The sequence below is a fragment of the Bos grunniens genome, chromosome 4 (assembly GCF_055505025.1).
Source record: "Bos grunniens cultivar Pamir isolate PY7600 chromosome 4, Bosgru_T2T1.0, whole genome shotgun sequence".
Lineage (NCBI taxonomy): Eukaryota > Metazoa > Chordata > Mammalia > Artiodactyla > Bovidae > Bos > Bos grunniens.
Genome location: NC_141168.1, coordinates 71,626,596 through 71,645,972, shown reverse-complemented (window position 1 = coordinate 71,645,972; position 19,377 = coordinate 71,626,596). Strand labels below are relative to the sequence as shown.

Below are 19,377 nucleotides of genomic sequence, written 5' to 3'. Positions count from 1 at the left end.
TGAGTCAGGCAAGGAGGTTAAAGGAGATGAGCAAGGGTGTTTTAAGAAAATGAGCAGCATGTAACTGAAAGAGTAGTACTTTCTGAAATACTACAAGGAACTCACTGTGACTGGACTGTAAAATAAGATGGAGGCAGTGATACAAGTTGAAAAGTAGGTCTCAGATCCATCATAAAGGGTCTTGTGAGCCATGTTTACGTGTTACATCTGAGGGGCACTGTTGTGGGGTTTTTAGGCATAGGAGCGAGCAGTCTCTTTGACATCACTGTGGACAATGAACTAGAGTAGCCAAGAAACAAGGTGAGGAATCCATTTCAGTAGAGAAAAAGAGAGTGGTAATAGTGACTGAGCGAAGTGGATAGAATGGAGAGAGATAAAGGAAGTAGAACCAACACACCTTATCAACATATGGGTGTGCGGTTAAAAGAAAGTAGGTAATGTTTCAAGTAAAAAATAAAACGGACCTTACCTACATGTACCTGACAAGATAGTCACATACAAAAACAAGCATAATATAATTAAAACCACAACTTACATCCCTTACTTAACAGATGTTTGTGTGTCCTTTCCAAGAATTTTGAAATTATTACTGTAGATTAATGGTCCAGTGATGATCCCTGTAAAGGAACAGTACATATAAGGATTAAGTATACTGAATAGTCTGGTATGTCACTCTCGAGTTCTCAAAAATAGAACCAAGTGGACTGAAAAAAAATCAAAAGCAGATGTATGAACACTTTTCAAATTAGTTTTCCTCTAGTGCAGTCCTTCGGAGAAGGCAATGGCACCCCACTCCAGTACTCTTGCCTGGAAAATCCCATGGACGGAGGAGCCTGGTAGGCTGCAGTCCAGGGGGTCGCTAGAGTCGGACACGACTGAGCGACTTCACTTTCACTTTTCACTTTCATGCATTGGAGAAGGAAATGGCAACCCACTCCAGTGTTCTTGCCTGGGGAATCCCAGGGATGGGGAGCCTGGTGGGCTGCCGTCTGTAGGGTCACACAGAGTCGGACACGACTGAAGCGACTTAGCAGTAGCAGTAGCAGTATACCTCGTATACCACAGCCAACTTGAGCTCCCTTGCCAATGGGTCTAAAAATGTTTTTTTATGTTCCTGGCAGAGTTTAGTTGATACTGTCTGTTATCTCAGATATAAATCATAATGATACATTTACACAGCGCATCGGTCTCACCAACTTCCCACTGTGCAAATAGCTCAATAAATGTATGTTTGGCATATGGAAAACCACAGATGTTTTTGGCCTGCTTACATGTCGTTTTACACAAACATTTTGGCTTACTACATGTCACTGTAATATTAATTGGAGTTTTCTTTATATTAGTGATTTGTGCCTCTGAAAGTTCCCAGTGAGCATAACTGAACCTGTCCAGTAATCTCATGAAATATCTCAATATTTCCATACCACTACTGGAAAGTGATAGCTCAGTTTGGCAGATGGGAAAATTGAAATAGTGACTTAGATGTATCACCTCAAGCCTCCTTGTCTGATGTCTTCCTTATATATGCTGTTTCCAAAATAACATGGTTTGAAATAAAACAAGAAGCATATTCAAATGTCAGATAACAACTTTATGTAATTGCTTAGTCATAAAGGCAGTTCCAGAAGGAGGTAGAAGACAACCAAAACAGAATATTGTAGTTTTTATAAAATGAGAGGTAAAGAAAGTACTGGGAAACAGTCCAGAAGACTCTTAGACAGTAACAGCCTCTCCTAATTGGAGTAAATCAGTAAGCTAGTAATCATTAGGTTTAGTAATATCCACTGAAATACAAAATTAAGAAACACAGTTCATGCCTTGACTTGATAAGTGCTAGAAAAACAGGATTTGCCTGCAGTTGTTTTGTTATATCTTTGTACTTTCTTCATAATCAGAAGAAACTTCTGGATAGGCTATACACATGGTTTCTAGCTTTTCTGACAGATTCGTAGGGTCACCTGATTCATTCTTTGTCCTAACAATTCATAAGAAAATAGCATCTTTTAATAAGAAAGTTGTAATAGTATTTTTTAATGAGTTGATATATGATTTATTAAATCTCCTAATTAATTTATTCATGTCAGAAATTTAAATATAAGTCATTTTTAACATTAAGAACTGTTCAGACGAGCTCCTGATCAACATTTTTAAAACCACTATTACAGACTACTCAGATATTACTAAGTTGTAGAATCTTCTTTGCTTTTTATATACCCAAGTCAAGACTCTTAAACATTTTTAGTAAGGAAGGTCCTGAAGATGACACCATGCTCTGTTTTTTCGAGTATCTTCTGCTGCTGCTGCTGCTGCTGCTAAGTCGCTTCAGTTGTGTCCAACTCTGTGCGACCCCATAGATGGCAGCCCACCAGGCTCCTCCGATCCTGGGATTCTCCAGGCAAGAACACTGGAGTGGGTTGCTATTTCCTTCTCCAGTGCATGCAAGTGAAAAGTGAAAGTGAAGTCACTCAGTTGCATCCAACTCTTAGCCATCCCATGGACTGCAGCCCACCAGGCGCCTCCGTCCATGGGATTTTCCAGGCAAGAGCACTGGAGTGGGCTGCCATTGCCTTCTCCACGAGTGTCTTCTAGGAAATGCCTTATGCCCAAATTGAAAACTAACGCATTATGTTTATGTTGTGGCTATGGGTCCTTATGAAATCTAACTACCAGAAATCTCTCTTCCACATCCAACCCATGCCTTTCTTTACTAAGTGACACATTAAAGTTGTCAAATTCAGTTTTTAATACCTAATTTAGATTTATGGATCTATAGAAGTAATGTGAGGAAATTATAAAGCTATGCTGTCTAATATCACCAGCCATTAGTTATGTATGGCTATTTAAATCAGAATTTAATTTAAATTTAATTTAAAACCCAGTTCTTCTGTTGCACTGGCCATATTTAAAGTGTTGCGCAGGGAACTCAGCCCAGTGCTCTGTGATGACCTAGAGAAGTAGGATGGAGGGAGTAAGAGAGAGGCTCACGAGGGAAGGAGTATACGTATACATATAACCAATTCATACAGTGTTGTACAGCAGAAAGTAACACAGCATTGTGAAGCAATTGTATTCCAATTACAAAAATTTTTTAAATAAAGTGCTCGACAGCCATATAAAGCTAGTGGCTTCCATATTGGACAGCACAGATGTAGAACAATGCAGAGTTTAATTAGACAAAATAGTGAAGAAAGTATTGATACAAAAGGTACTTCAGTTGATAGTGACTTACACATTTATATATAAAAATGCCCATATGATGGCTTTTCAGGAGGGAAGACAATCAAACTGTTTATAAAGAGAACCTAAAATTTAATTTCATTTTGCAAAAAAAGTGACTTAAGTTTTATAAATCCCACTTTCTTTCCTCAAATCCTACCCTCAAAGATTTACAAATGTAGAACTTCTGAAGGCTGCATGTGCAGAATTGTATGTAGAGCTAGTTCAGGATTCCCAGAATTTCTCCAGTCCATCTTACACAACTCTTCCCTTCTGCACATTTGCTCACTGGCTTCTACACAAAGTGTTGACTTGCATGTTGAAGTAATGTCTTTAAACACCACTTATACACCCCATATTTTTCTACTTTGTATAAGAAAGTGATCATTCTTAAGGAAATAGAGTCGCCCATCTCTTAGTAAAAATGATAAAATATTTTTCCCACCCTCAAGTTTTTTCAAAAGCAGACCCTTCTGATAAGTTGTATTTGGTAATGCTTGAGTCCAGGCTGAACCTGGGAAAGGTTAGGGTAAATCTGGAACATCTTGTGCCAGAAACTGTTGGGGGCATAGTCAAAGGACATAAATGCCAGCCTGAAAGGGGTTCCCCCTGGCCAGACCTGGGGGAAATGAAGTATATTCATGAGTTATAAATCATTTTTAAAAATAGGAATCTATTTTTAGTTCATACTGATGGTGGATGGATGGATATGAAAGAAAGGAAGACTCTTCTTTATACTACAGTGCTGACTGATAAATTTGGATTGAATGGTGAAGTTGGAAAATCACTATTTTGCAATCATCATAACAAAGATTGATTTTGGGAAAGAATGATCTGTAGATGCTGAATATAAGCTTGACATTTTGACAAGAAGCAGGATGTTTTGTTGTTCAGTCACTCAGTCATGTCCCAACCCCATGGACTGCAGCACACCAGGCTTCCCTGTCCTTCACTATCTTCTGGAGTTTCTCAAACTTGTTTCCATTGAGTCTATGATGCCATCCAACCATTTCATCCTCTGTCGCCCCCTTATCCTGCCCTCAATCTTTCTCAGCATCAGAGTCTTGCAGTGAGTCAGCTCTTTGCGTCAGTTGGCCAGAGTATTAGAGCTTCAGCATCAGTCCTTCCAATGAATATTCAGGGTTGATTTCCTTTAGGATTGACTAGTTTGATCTCCTTGCTGTCCAGGGGACTCTAAAGAGTCTTCTCCAGCACCACAGTTCAAAAGCATCAATTTTTCAGCACTCAGTCTTCTTTATGGTCCAACTCTCACATCCATACATGACTGTTGGAAAAACCATAGCTTTGACTATACGGACCTTTATCAGGAAAGTGATGTCTCTGCTTTTTAATACACTGTCTAAGTTTGTCATAGCTTTTCTTCCAAGGAGCAAGCACTTTCCGATTGGAGTGATTTTGGAGCCCACGAAAATAAAGTTTGTCACTGTTTCCATTTTTTTCCCCGTCTATTTGTCATGAAGTGATGGGACCAGATGCCATGATCTTAGTTTTTTGAATGTTGAGTTTTAAGCCAGCTTTTTCACTCCTCTTTCACCTCCATCAAGAGGCTCTTATGTTCCTCTTCGCTTTCTGCCATAAGGTGGTATCATTACATAGTCTTAAGTGTCTCACCACTTCTTAGTTACAGGAGGAAAATAACTATAAAAATGGAAAAAACAGAGGCAGATGGGCCTCTGGATGTTATAACCTTGAGATACATTCAGCATCAACATACATTCAACATTATGTCATATTTGCATGTAAGAGGGAGATATAATCTGAATTTAATCAGAGAACATCAGGCAAAATCAAAATGGAAAACATTCTATTAAAAAGAGGGAGCTGTGTTCTTCAAAATATCAGTGTCATTGAAGAGTAGGGAGAAGAAGGCAAGGGGGAAAGCTAATGAATTATCCCAGATTAATGGAAATTAAAGAGATATGACATCTTAATGCTAATCTTCAATATAGGACTAGATATCTGGACTAGAACTGAAAAAAATGATAAAAAGGACGTAAGTGGTTCAGTTGCGAAGATTGGAAATGGATGGTAGATCAGATAAAAAGTATTATATTGATGTTAAATTTCCTAAATTTGGTAACTATACTATGAATATCTTTGTTCTTAGGAAATACACAGTGATTTCCTAAGGGTAAAGGGGCATGAAGTCTGTAATTTGATCTCAGATGGTTCAAGAAAATAATTGTGCTTGTACAGAGAGAATACAATATCAAATAAAGGCTACAAAGGAGTTCTCTTTGCAACTTTCCCATAAATTTGAAATAATTTCAAATTCAAGATTTTTTAATTCTATTCAATGTTCTCTAGCCCTTTCTAAGGCACAAAATGACGTGATGATAATGAAGATGCAATCAGAGAGACTTTCAAAAGAGTACGACCGGCTCCTGAGAGAACACTCAGAACTTCAGGTGGGTGACATCCACTTTATGAGCCTCAGCTTTTAAAAAATAATTACTTAAGTAAATTATTTGGGCTGTTCACCTTCCCAAGTCAAGGTGTTCTTAATTCTGACTTTGCTAAATGATTAAGCCAATTTTTACTTGGAGGCTTAAGAGTGGGACATCAATATGCAAGATAATCGTGACATAAAGATTTACAGCATGCTATCTTACAGTTGCGGTGATGTTTTAAGCAAAAGAATTGAGCAACATTGAAAAAAAGGCTGGTCCTGAAATAATTTAGTTTTGACATTTGGAATGTTTGCCATATGCATGTCAAAATACAACCAAAAATCGAAGACCTACATCACACTACTCTTCTGTCCTGCTGTTTTAAACATCTTAAGACAAACCCAAAAGCATTCAAATATATGTTTTTCCTCCAGAGTTGAGTTGAAAGATGGAAATAGAGAAAACCATTTTGTCATTGAAGTTACAAAGTTGGGGCCATGATTTTCTTTCTCTTCCCCTTCAGTTCAGCAAGAGCCAGTTCCCTACATTCACCCATAGAATGGGCTTGTCTTCCTTCCCTCTTGGGCTGCCAGGTCATAACCTGAATTGATTTGCCAGCCCACTGGGAAGACCCACCCATTCCAGAGGCAATCCTGGCTTTCCTAGTTCCTCCCAAAATGGACTGTCTCTGCTCTTCTGCTTTCAGGTTGGGCTTTTCCTTAGAATTTGGTAGCATTTGTGGCCTTCAATCAATGCTTTTTAGCAATTACAGCTTTACAGTTATTTCACTGTACAAGAAACCTTAGTCCCAAGACTCATTTCCCTGCTTGTCAGTGGTCATTGTATCTTCAAGGCCTAGCAACGTGCCTGGTACAAGACAAGCAAGCACTCTACTCATAGGCCTTGGAGTCGGACAACTGGAATAACTTAACTCTCATGCTAGCTTTGTGATCCCAAGCAGTTTATGTCACGCTTCTGGGGCTCACTTCTCTTCATCTGTAGAATCAGAACAATAATAGCACCTGGCTCACCAGCTTGTTGGGAGGATTAAAGAAAATGTGTAGGCCACTTAGCATTGTACCTGGCCAGTAAACACCCAAGGAATGAGAGCTTTTACCATAATTATCACCATTATTGAAATTTTACTGAAATAATGAATTACTCTTTTCCAGGCACTCTGGCCTTGATTAGAGCCAGTTAAGAGAAGGTCCAAAGCACATTGGCAATCTGTTATTCCCAGCCGAGTTGCATGTTTAACTAACCTACTTTGACAATAGGACAACCAGAGACAGATAGATACCTTATGTGCTCCAGACCCAGGACACCCAAAGCTCAGTTCACAGGGTCTGGAGAAACCAGTTAGATTTTCAGCAAGACCACCCTTTACCCATCTCTAAAATAGAGGTCCTGAAATTGTTGGCTTCATCATGGCCTGATGAGATGAGAATTATTCCTTTGCATCCTTCAAGATCCTCCATGGAAAGTGGAGAAACACTTTAGAAGCCTCTCGCCTAGAAAAAGAACTTTTTCACCTTCCCATGTGTGAGGTCAGAGTATAGGCAATAAGGATGAGTACCTTACACCAGTGGATTCTGCCTAGGTGTCAGAAACACTTAGATCCCTAGATGGAGAAGCAGCAGGAAGACTCCATTGCTGAATTTCCCACTGTGGCAGCAGCCAATGATTCTCTTAATCCCTAAAAAGTATATGTTACTAAGAGACACTCAATGCAAAAAAGCTTTCCCCCAAAATTTCAGATTACAGCTTATACGTTCTTGATAAAAGTGTTCACAAAGCTTTTATGAGAAATCCCCTCCCAAGAAAGTGACTGTTAAATCTGTGTCTTTGAAAAAACGACCTCATCCCAAATATGCCAAGTACCAGGCTAAGAGTTGGGCATTGATGCACTTAGGCCTTACATCCAGGTTTTGCTGAGAGTTGGGTGTTAATGCATTTAGGCCTTATATCCAGGTTTTTTAAATGTTTAATGGATAGTACTTACTAAGGATGTGCTCTGGACCGAGCACTTAGTTGGTGGCTTCATATATGTTATCCTCGTACTTTCTGTCTTAGCTTGTCAATTAAAATATATATTATGTAAATAAGGAAAATGAGACCCATAGATGTTAAATAATGTACCCAAAGGCACTAACTGAAAAGTGATAGCATTCACAACTGGATTCAAAGTCAAGAAATCATCATCATTAACTGTTAGGTCTTTCACCTGCTGGTCATTGGACTATCAGTTCTGGAATCTGTTCTCTGGCTTCTGGGCAGATTCAGCCAAAGGGAGGCATGGGTAAAAGACTAAAGGCAGGAAAAGGGGAAAGCCAGGAACTTCACCTGCTCTCTCAGCTTTGGGCAGCATCTGCCACAGCAGCCTCATCTCTTTCCACAGTTACAGTTCCCACTGGGGGCTTCCACCTGGTGTCCCTCATTCCTGGGATCTGTAATACTGTCTCCTCCAATGCCCTTCAATCCAAAGAGTGGTTTTCTCCTGTTGCTAATTGCTAAGTTGCCTTGCCATCCTGTTTCAGTTCTACTCTCTTACCACCTATAAAACCAATTCCCTGTAACAAATATCTATTTGAAGAAAAAAAACTCTTAGCCCCATGGTTAAACAATTCTGTAAACCTCAGGTGAATCATTTGACATTCATGCACCTTGGCTTCTTTAATGCTTAGATGAGGATTTTAATATCTCATGAGCATTAAATCAAATCCTGAGCAAGAAAGCCCTTCAAATATCTTTAAACAAGATAAACTCTCTACAACTGTTCAGTTTAGTTCACTCACTCAGTCATGCCCATCTCTTGTGACCCTATAGACTGCAACACACCAGGCTTCCCTGTCCATCACCAACTCCCAGAGCTTACTCAAACTCACGGCCATCACGTCAGTGATGCCATCCAATCTCATTCTATGTCATCCCCTTTTACTCCCACCTTCAGTCTTTCCCAGCATCAGAGTCTTTTCATATGAGTTAGTTCTTTGCATCAGGTGGCCAAAGTATTGGAGTTTCAGCTTTAGCATCAGCCCTTCTAATGAATACTCAGGACTGATTTCCTTTAAAATGGACTGGTTGAATCTCCTTGCAGTCCAAGGGACTCTCAAGAGTCTTCTCCAACACCACAGTTCAAAAGCATCAATTCTTTGGCTCTCAGCTTTCTTTATACTCCAGTTCTCACATCCGTACATGACTACTAGAAAAGCCATAGCTTTGACTGGATGAACCTTTGTCAGCAAAGTAATGTCTCTGCTTTTTAATATGCTGTCTAGGTTGGTCATAGCTTTTCTTCCAAGGAGCAAATGTCTTTTAATTTCATGGCTGAAGTCAGCATCTGCAGTGATCTTGGAGCCCAAAAAATAAAGTGTGTCATTGTTTCCCCATCTATTTGCCATGAAGTGATGGGACCAGATGCCACGATCTGAGTTTTCTGAATGTTGAGGTTTAAGCCAACTCTTTCACTCTCCTCTTTCACTTTTATCAAGAGGCTCTTAGTTCTTCGCCTTCTGCCACAAGGGTGGTGTCATCTGCGTATCTGAGGTTATTGATGTTTCTCCCAGCAGTCTTGATTACAGCTTGAGCTTCATCCAGTCCAGCATTTCTCATGATGTACTCTGCATAGAAGTTAAATAAGCAGGGTGACAATATACAGCCTTGACGTACTCCTTTCCCAATTTGGAACCAGTCTGTTGTTCCATGTCCAGTTCTAACTGTTGCTTCCTGACCTGCATACAGATTTCTCAAGAGGCAGGTCAGGTGGTCTGGTATTCCCATCTCTTTCAGAATTGTCCGCAGTTTGTTGTGATCCATGCAATCAAAGGCTGTGGCGTAGTCAATAAAGCAGAAGTAGGTGTTTTTCTGGAACTTTCTTGCTTTTTGATGATCCAACGAATGTTAGCAATTTGATCTTTGATTCCTCTGCCTTTTCTAAATCCAGCTTGGACATCTGGAAGTTCACGGTTCACATACTGTTGAAGCCCGGCTTGGAGAATTTTGAGCATTACTTTGCTGGCGTGTGAAATGAGTGCAACTATGCGGTGGTTTGAACATTCTTTGGCATTGCCTTTGTTGGGATTGGAATGGAAACTGACCTTTTCCAGTCCTGTGGCCACTGCTGCATTTTCCAAATTTGCTGGCATATTGAGTGCAGCACTTTCACAGCATCATCTTTCAGGATATGAAATAGCTCAACTGGAATTGCATCACCTCCACTAGCTTTGTTTGTAGTGATACTTTAAGGCCCACTTGACTTTGCGTTCCATTATGTCTGGCTCTAGGTGGGTGATCACACCATTGTGGTTATCTGGGTCATGAAGATCTTTTTTGTATAGTTCTTCTGTATATTCTTGCTACCTCTTCTTAATATCTTCTGTTTCTGTTAGGTCCATACCATTTCTGTCCTTTATGGTGCCTATCTTTGCATGAGATGTTCCCTTGGTATCTCTAATTTTCTTGAAGAGATCTCTAGTCTTTCCCATTCTATTGTTTTCCTCTGTTTCTTTGCACTGATCACTGAGGAAGGCTTTCTTATGTCTCCTTGCTATTCTTTGGAACTCTGCATTCAGATGGGTATATCTTTCCTTTTCTCCTTCACCTTTCACATCTCTTCTTTTCTCAGCTATTTGTAAGGCCTCCTCAGACAACTGTTTTTCATTTCGCATTTCTTTTTCTTGGGGATGGTTTTGATCACAGCCTCTGAGCTATGAACCTCCGTCCATAGTTCTTCAGGAACTGTCTTATCAGATCTAATCCCATGATTCTATTTGTCACTTCCACTAAATAATCATAAGGGATTTGATTTAGGTCATACCTAAATGGTCTAGTGGTTTTCCCTACTTTCTTCAATTTCAGTCTGAATTTGGCAATAAGAAGTTCATGATCTGAGCCACAGTCAGCTCCCAGTCTTGTTTTTGCTGATTATAGAGCTTCTCCATCTTTGGCTGCAAAGAGTATAATCAGTCTGATTTCAGTGTTGACCATCTGGTGATGTCCATGTGTAGAGTCTTCTCTTGTGTTGTTGGAAGAGGGTGTTTGCTATGACCAGTGCGTTCTCTTGGCAAAATTCTGTTAGACCTTGACCTGCTTCATTTTGTACTCCAAGGCCAAATTTGCCTGTTACTCCAGTCAGTGAAGTGACTTAGCAGCAGCCAGGTATCTCTTAACTTCCTACTTTTGCATTCCAGTCCCCTATAATGAAAAGGACATCCTTTTTTGGTATTAGTTCTAGAAGATCTTGTAGGTCTTCATAGAACCATTCAACTTCAGCTTCTTCAGTATTACTGGTTGGGGCATAGACTTGGATTACTGTGATATTGAATGGTTTGCCTTGGGTGCAAACAGATCATTCTGTCCTTTTTGAGATTGCATCCGAGTACTGCATTTCAGACTCTTTTGTTGACTGTGGTGGCTTTTGGAATGAACAAACTAAAATGGATTGGTTGGGTGAATTTAACTCAGATGACCATTACATCTACTACTGTAGGAAAGTTATTTCTTAATTGGACACATTTTTTCCCCATTCACCTATACTTAACCCCTCATTATCCAATATGAGAGCCTGAATAATATTCTGAGATTTAGGTGTCATTATATAAGAACCATTTTCTTAAAAGTCACTCTTACACTTTGATATTCACTTTCTGAACCCACTTGAGAAGCGAAAGATTGCTCTAGACCAGCCACAGTAAAAAGCTGTGCCAAATTGTCCTTTATGAATTTTACTTCTGTTGTCAGACCAACCTCAATAATTGAATTACATCATAAAGTTCATTGGGAAACAACTTTTAAGTTTTATATACTTGATTTATTTTTAATAAAATATCTTAAAATAAAGGACTGTTAAAATATTAATAATGAGAGAGGAGAAAACTGGTTTCTCTATTGTAAACAAATCCCACTTTACATCTTTTAAATCCCTTTGAATTTCCCCATCCAATCCTCTCCCTGTTATGGTGGTAGTGGTGGTTTAGTCGCTAAGTCATGACCAGCTCTTGCGATCCCATGGACTGTAGCCTGCCAGGTTCCTCTGTCCATGGGATTTCCCAGGCAAGAATACTGGAATGGGTTGCCATTTCAGATCTGCCCAACCCAGGGATTGAACCCATGTCTCCTGCATTGGAGGTGGATTCTTTACCACTGAGCTATCCCTGTTATAGGCACTAAATTTTAAAAAAATAGAAATCAGTCCCTTGGAAATATGTATTAATAGTCTTTGCCATTCCTTGTTTGCCCTGACACTCTTCTGGAAAAGAAAACAGAACATACTCAAGGTCATTGGCAGCACAGAGCTGTCAGCACTAGCCACTTTAAAAATTTCATTTGGCAAATCATCCTTCGCTTAAGGGACTTGTCAGAGTAGCAGCTCCATTAAAGCTGTGTTTTTTTCTAAAGTAAGATACGTGTAAAAACACAAAGGAAACCTTGTTATTCAGATCCCTCCTCTAATGCTGTCTTCTGACTTGTCCTGAGGTTAATGTTGCTGAAGTTGTTTTGAAAGCGTGAATGCTCAGTCCAGAAGAGAGCATGATGGTTTCCCTGGTGCAGCAGGAACCACACAACTCTGTTGTTTGTGATATTTTTTTCTCAGTGCAGAAAATGATCTCTTATGGTTAATGTCTGTCCCATTTTCCTGCAGTTTAAATGATGTATTATAGTCATCTTATGATCAGGAAAGGGTATAAGCCAGTATAAGCCAGAACTGAGAAGCCAGTTCTGTTGACTAATATCAGAAGAACAAAAAAAAAGGCCACCCACTTGGATTTTTCCGTTCCCTTCATTCTTTCTTTGCCAGAACCATTTTTATATTCGTCTTCTGAACCCACTTGAGAAGCTAAAGATTGCTCTAGACCAGCCACAGTAAAAAGCTGTACCAAATTATCCGTCATGAATTTTACTTCTGATGTCAGACCAACTTCAATAATTGAATTACATCATAAAGTTTCTTAGGGGAAACTTAACTTTTCAGTTTTATATACTTTAAATAAATCATGACATAAAGAACTGTTAAAATATTAAGGAAACAGGTGGAAGAGGGGAAACTGGTTTCTCTATTGTAAACAAATGCCACTTTATATCTTTTAAACCTCTTTGGATTTCCCCATCTGATCCCCTCCCTGTTATAGGCACTAAATAAATATTGGAAAACAGTACCTTCAAAACATGTATTCTTTGCCTTTCCTTGTTTGCCCTGACTATCTTCTAGAAAAAAAAAGCACAGAGCGTATTCAGGTTGACAGCACAGACTTGTCAGCACTAGCCACTTTTAAAGTTGCATTTTGGAAAATCACCCTTCGCTTAAGGGACTCGTCAGGGTAGCAGCTCCATTAAAGCTATGATTTTTATCAAAAGTGGTAAGATATATGTGAACACATAAGAGCAATACCTTGTTATTCAGGTGCCTCCTCTAATGCTGTCCTCTGACTTAGTTGCTTTGAGTTAATGTTACTGAAGTTGCCCTGATGAAAGCAAGAATGCTCAGCCCAAAAGAGAGCTTGATACCTGCAGCAATAACCACACAACTCCATTGTTTGTTTTATTTTTTCTCAATAAAATGATCTCTTATGGTTAATTTCTATCCCATTTTCCTCCAGTTTTAAATGATGTATTATAGTCGTCTTATGATCAGCAAAGAGTATAATTTGAGAAGCCAGTTCTATTGGCAAATGTCAGAAGAACAACAACAAAAAAAGCCACCCGTATGGATTTTTTTGTTTCCTTCATTCTTTCTTTGCCAAAAATCTTAATTAGGTTTGCAAGAGGGGAATTTTAGAAATTTTGTTTTCCTTGTATAACCTGTGAAATGAAAGCAAAATAGATTAAAGCAAGGGAAAAGATTAACTTAACAAGAGTGTTGTTTCTTTTCCTTTTAAACACTTTTTCAAGTAAAACTACACATTTTGTAGTTTATTAAAATATGAGACTTTGTATTTTCATCTGATTATCCTTGTAATTAATAACTATACATAGAAAAGAGAATGCTTTTATTTTTTAAATTTATTTTAATTGGGGGTTAGTTACTTTACAGTATTGTGGTTTTTGCCATACATTGACATGAATCAGCCATGGGTGTACATGTGTCCCCCATCCTGAACCCCCCTCCCACCTCCCTCCCGATCCCATCCCTCTGGGTTGTCCCAGTGCACCAGCTTTGAGTGCCCTGCTTCATGCACGGAACTTGGACTGGTCATGTATTTCACATATGGTAAAATACATACAATGCTATTCTTTGAAATCATCCCACCCTCACCTTCTCCCACAGAGTCCAAAAGTCTGTTCTTTACATCTGTGTCTCTTCTGCTATCTTGCATATAAGGTCATCATTACTATCTTTCTAAATTCTAATACAATTTCTAAATGTAAATATATTTGCATTAATATACTGTATTGGTGTTTTCCCTTCTGACTTACTTCACTCTGTGTAATAGGCTCCAGTTTCATCCACCTCTTTAGAACTGACTCAAATCCATTCTTTTTTATAGCTGAGTAATATTCCTGTGTATATGTACCACAACTTTCCTATCCATTCGTCTGCCGATGGACGTCTAGGTTGCTTCCATGCCATACGACCCAGCAATCCCACTGCTGGGCATACACACCGAGGAAACCAGAACTGAAAGACAATGTTTTTTAAAATTCCTTGTCATATTTGTGAATCTGTTTCTCTAACTACCTAAGTCATGTTTTTTTCTTACAGGATCGTGCAGGGAAAGACAAGAAATGCCTGTGAACTTTATGAAAGAAGATTGTGAATATACCATGTCAAGAAGAAAAATTTCTTATCATGTTAGCCTCTAAAAAATTTAAAAATTCAGTTCAGAAAAACATACTATAACCAGCCATTATTTTTTTAATGCCACACACATAGACTTATCATAATGGCATTATCACAGTATTGATGATGTTTCAGATATATTGTAAAGCCTGTATTCCAGCTCTTAAATAAAATATAAGCATGTTAAACACTTTATTTAGATACCGATAGTAACACTGGTGTATGGTGGCTGAAAGAGTGAAACATGAAAACAATGACCTTAAGTGCTTTTTTTTTAAGCCTGATGGTACTAGTTAACTCTTTTAAGACAGCTGTATTGATAATTATATTTTCAGTATTGTGTTTCTGCACCTGTTAAACTATTTTTGTTGACACTTATGTTAATAACACATAATTAGTAGGCATTCTGCTTTTTTAATGTTCATCTGGGAATGGAGTTTACATCTATTTGCATAACTGCCATAGCACTGAACTGAAATAATTTTACAACAATGTGGAATTCTTGAGATAGAAAGTTTATGTATAATGTATCCAAAAAGTAATGTTTCCCATTGCTGTGAGAGTTGCTAATTATACAGACATTACCTCATATATACGTACACTGGGGTCACAATTTCTCTGAGATGTTTCTATATTCTGAAAGCTACATATTAAATACTATTTTCCATTCATGTATTCATTTAGTTTCCTTTAGAAGAGGATGATTGTTATATTAATGTGATTTAGGTCGCTCCAGTGTTTAGACTTGAAAGCTATCTTCCTTGTTTCTTAAAGACCTAGATATAAAAAAAATGGAAAATAATTACTAGAGTCTTTACTTCCCTGATGTTTGTTTTATCCTTTATTATGATCATTTTAGCACCAACTTCATGCATAATTAGTTTTTTTCATTGTAACGTGGCAAATACAAAAGAAATGAGCAAGTACATAAGAATTTTATTTCAGATAAAAGGAGTTACTGCTAGAAAACAGACATGTAGGAGACATTTAACAGAGTAAGAAATGGGAATTAGGCCATATGGGCTGACAGAACCATAAATAACAAGGCAAGGGAACGCTGACAGAGGAGAGAACTGAACAAGCAGCAACTTAAAAATATCAAAGTGCCAGCCTACCAGAGTGAGATACAGATTCTGAGTATTTATGATCCTGGCCTGGTCAACAAACCAAGTCTAATGACAGAATCAGATCAGATCAGATCAGTCGCTCAGTCGTGTCCGACTCTTTGCAACCCCATGAATCGCAGCACGCCAGGCCTCCCTGTCCATCACCAACTCCCGGAGTTCACCCAGATTCACGTCCATCGAGTCAGTGATGCCATCCAGCCATCTCATCCTCTGTCGTCCCCTTCTGCCCCCAGTCCCTCCCAGCATCAGAGTCTTTTCCAATGAGCCAACTCTTCCCATGAGGTGGCCAAAGTACTGCAGTTTCAGCTTTAGCATCATTCCTTCCAAAGAAATCCCAGGGCTGATCTCCTTCAGAATGGACTGGTTGGATCTCCTTGTAGTCCAAGGGACTCTCAAGAGTCTTCTCCAACACCACAGTTCAAAAGCATCAATTCTTCGGCACTCAGCCTTCCTCACAGTCCAACTCTCACATCCATACATGACCACTGGAAAAACCATAGCTTGACTAGAACAGAAAAATAGAAATTATACCACTTTAGAACTGACAGAACCAAATAATAATCCTATTCTCACCACTAATTTAGCCATTGGATTTTGCACAGATAAATCAAACTTGCTAGATTTCCATTTCCTCATCTCTGAAATGGGAATCATAACATTTAGGTTGGGATTAATATATAAACTGAGATAACACAGTAATTCCCAAAAGTTGTGCAGACTGTACAGCAAGGGGAAAGACCCAGTGCTCTTTGAAGGGCATAAGGATTTGAAAGATTCCCAGAAAGCACTTCGTACATTCAAGTAGTCTTAGTCCTCATCTCAATTGTAGAGGTCTGCAAACAGTCCTCAAAAATGTATCCAGTTTTCCCAAGTTAACATGAGTAGTTAGATCCAGGGCTAGGATTTGAGTCTAGAATTTAGGTGTCCTGGTTCCCCAGATATTACTCCAGTTTTTAATACACAGATTAGCTATAATTTGCTAAATAAAATACTGCCATATGTACTAACCAAGGTTTGGACCATGGAGTCTGGCTCCCGAGTGTGTCTGTTTTACACCAGGCTGAAGGCCTCTTGAACTCTGCTTGTTAATTATTTTGACTCTCCTTGTCAGTGAGGGTATTTAGCAAATCCTATTATAAATAAACACAGACCTAGTCAAATTGCATATTAAGTTCCTCCTGTCAGTAATGACTTCCTTATATCTTAGGTTGTATTATAGGTTCAAACAGAAAGGTTACACTTGCCCTTTTCTATCAGTTAAGAGTTTTGTCAGATTCTCTCCCTACTTGCAAATGTACCTTGAACTTCCAGGTTATAGAAAGTCACACTTAAGAAGCTGTAGCTGAGGGACTTCCCTGAGGGTCCAGTGGTTAAGACTCTGTACTTCCAATGCAAAGAGCATGGGTTCGAGCCCTGATTGGGGAACTAGTTCCCACATGCCACTCAGTGTGGCCAAAAAAAGAAAAAAGTTCTAGCTGAGCATCTAGAATTTGGCATTAGTCATCTTCATTGTTTGTCTGACTCTATATTGGGCCCCTGTACTGGTAACTAGATTACTGGGAACTACCGTCTAGAGCCTGGAATTTAACTGCTTTCTATCGTGCTGTCTTGACGCCACCAACCTGCCTGGATCTGTAAATTCCCACGCTGCAGTCCCGGTGGGGCTCTGCCGAGAGCCTTGCCTCAGACCACACAGCTATAGCCTCCTGCATGCACCTGCTCCCGTTATCCTGTGCCACCTCTGTGGCTTGGTCTGGTTCTGCATTCCCATCTGGTTCTTTGCCTTCTCTGTCCCTCCCATCTACATACCACCAGAGCTGAACGGCCATGCCTGGTCCAACCAACGTGTGTTACGCCATGTGTCTGAGGACCCATGATGCAATGTATAAATAACAGGGGCTTTTTATGCCTTGCTCATGTCTAGAATGAGTTATCTGAAGTCCATGAAGCCCTTTTGAATTTCTTTTATTCTTCAGGCTAACCTTCCTAGAGTTCTTGACCCCCACTAATGAGAATTCAATTTGCTTTTTGTTTTAGCATTCCTTAAATCAGTTAACTGGGGCTTCCCAAGTGGCTCAGTGGTAAAGAATCCACCTGTAATGCAGGAGACATGGGCAGGAGACATCTTCATGTGCCGGGAAGATCCCCTGGAGAGGGAAATGGCAACCCACCCCCGTATTCTTGCCTGGAAAATCCCATGGACAGGGGAGCCTGGCAGGCTACAGTCCAGGGGGTCACAGAAGAGTCACACACGGCCTGGTGACTAAAAAACAATTTACTAAGTGCATTTTATTATTTCATAGTTGAGCTCTGGTGGTATGTAGATGGGAGGGCCCGCCCATCTCTTTCCTACTCGAAGAGTCTCATGCCTGCCATTTACGTTTGGATCATGATTTTAAATTACATCCTCTGCAGTCCAGCTTTTTACATTTAACTTACCCGTTATTAGTCCATCAGCAGCGTGTAGTGTGCCCCAACAATATCTGTGCATTTTACACAGGAAGAATTTACAAGGGAAGTCGACTTCTGGTCTCTCCTTTTTTATCTTTACTGTGACTTTCACCACAAGGAGGACGAAGCACACAGACACAAGAGCGTTCAGTTACCCCTTGTGTACATACACACACACATACAACATAAGAACTTGACTTCTGATTGTGACAAAATTAGGAAAGACTAAAGTTCCTACAGGCTTTTTGTTTTTTGTGGTCACAGGTGTTCTAAATTTGAACAAAGAACATATTTGAAGTTTTGGCTTTGCTCCCTAAGCCAGGTGCCTTCCTGGTCCACCAGGTTTCTTCATACTGTATTATCACTCCAGAAACCTTTGTTCCTCCTGAAGCAACACCCATGATAAAGAATTTCATTCTCATTCTCAGTGCACTGATGACTTCCTGCCACATCTCAGCCAAGGGCTTCCTGAAATAACACTCTACAAGGATTTACTTCCTGAAAGCTTTTTTTTTTTTCAAGTTTTTTTTTTCCCCTTGAAACAAAACTGACACACAACATAGAAAACAGAAAAAAATACAGTTCAGTTAATGCTCTTACATACCAATATTTATATATATATACAAATATTTACAAAAATGAAATCCTACAAGTTTTGTGACCTGTTTTGTGACCTGCTTTTATTCCTCCACATCAATACATGTTTTTCTACAGCAAGACCTCCAATAGGGTGTATAAAGATCACCCATCACCTGATGGGTCAGGGTTTCTTCAAGTTACATACAGTCGTACCTGTATGCCCCATTCACTACTAACTACACCATTGAGAATTACCCACCCAAGCAACAGGACTGTGCCATAATGAGGACAGAAAAAGGAGATGAAAGCCACTGTCCTGCGACAAAGAGCATGTGATTCATCCCCTGTTGTGGGACATTTAATGAGGAATTTTATAGGCAGAAAATGCTCTACGAGCAGACAAGCATAATTATTATATGCATAAATCAAATCCCACTTTGACTCCTAGTTTCTTCATTTTTAAAGTGAAAGACTACCTCACCACCTGGGGTGGCTCAGCGTAAGAACCTGCCTGCGATGCAGGAGACCACCTCCAATCCAGGAGACACCGGCTCTATTCCTGGATTGGGGAAAGGTTCTGGAGAAGGAAATGGCAACTCATTCCAGTATTCTTTCTTGGGAAATCCCATGGACAGAGGAGCCTGGTGGGCTACAGTCCATGGAGTCACAAAGAGTCAGACAGGACTGAGCAACTAAACCACCACCAAGACTCTACCTCAGGGACTTAGAGGATTAAATGAAGTAAAACAACTTTTTCTGGAAGAAAGTGACTCTGAATATTATACAAAAACTGGTACCCAATGGAAAATTGCCTTCG

At 39.5% G+C, this 19,377-nt stretch overlaps 1 protein-coding gene across 6 annotated transcripts in view; it reads left to right on the top strand.

Moving 5' to 3' along the window:
- BCAP29 (B cell receptor associated protein 29) overlaps positions 1-15,078 on the top strand; it is a 51,386-nt gene extending 36,308 nt beyond the window's left edge. For all 6 annotated transcript variants that reach the window (XM_086396887.1, XM_086396885.1, XM_086396888.1 and 3 more), the window contains 2 exons: positions 5,545-5,645; positions 14,326-15,078. In XM_086396887.1, the coding sequence (XP_086253013.1) occupies positions 5,545-5,645; positions 14,326-14,358 (134 nt within the window). In that variant the 3' untranslated portion in view covers positions 14,359-15,078. The remainder of the gene's footprint in view (positions 1-5,544; positions 5,646-14,325) is intronic.
- The last annotated feature ends 4,299 nt before the right edge of the window (positions 15,079-19,377 follow it).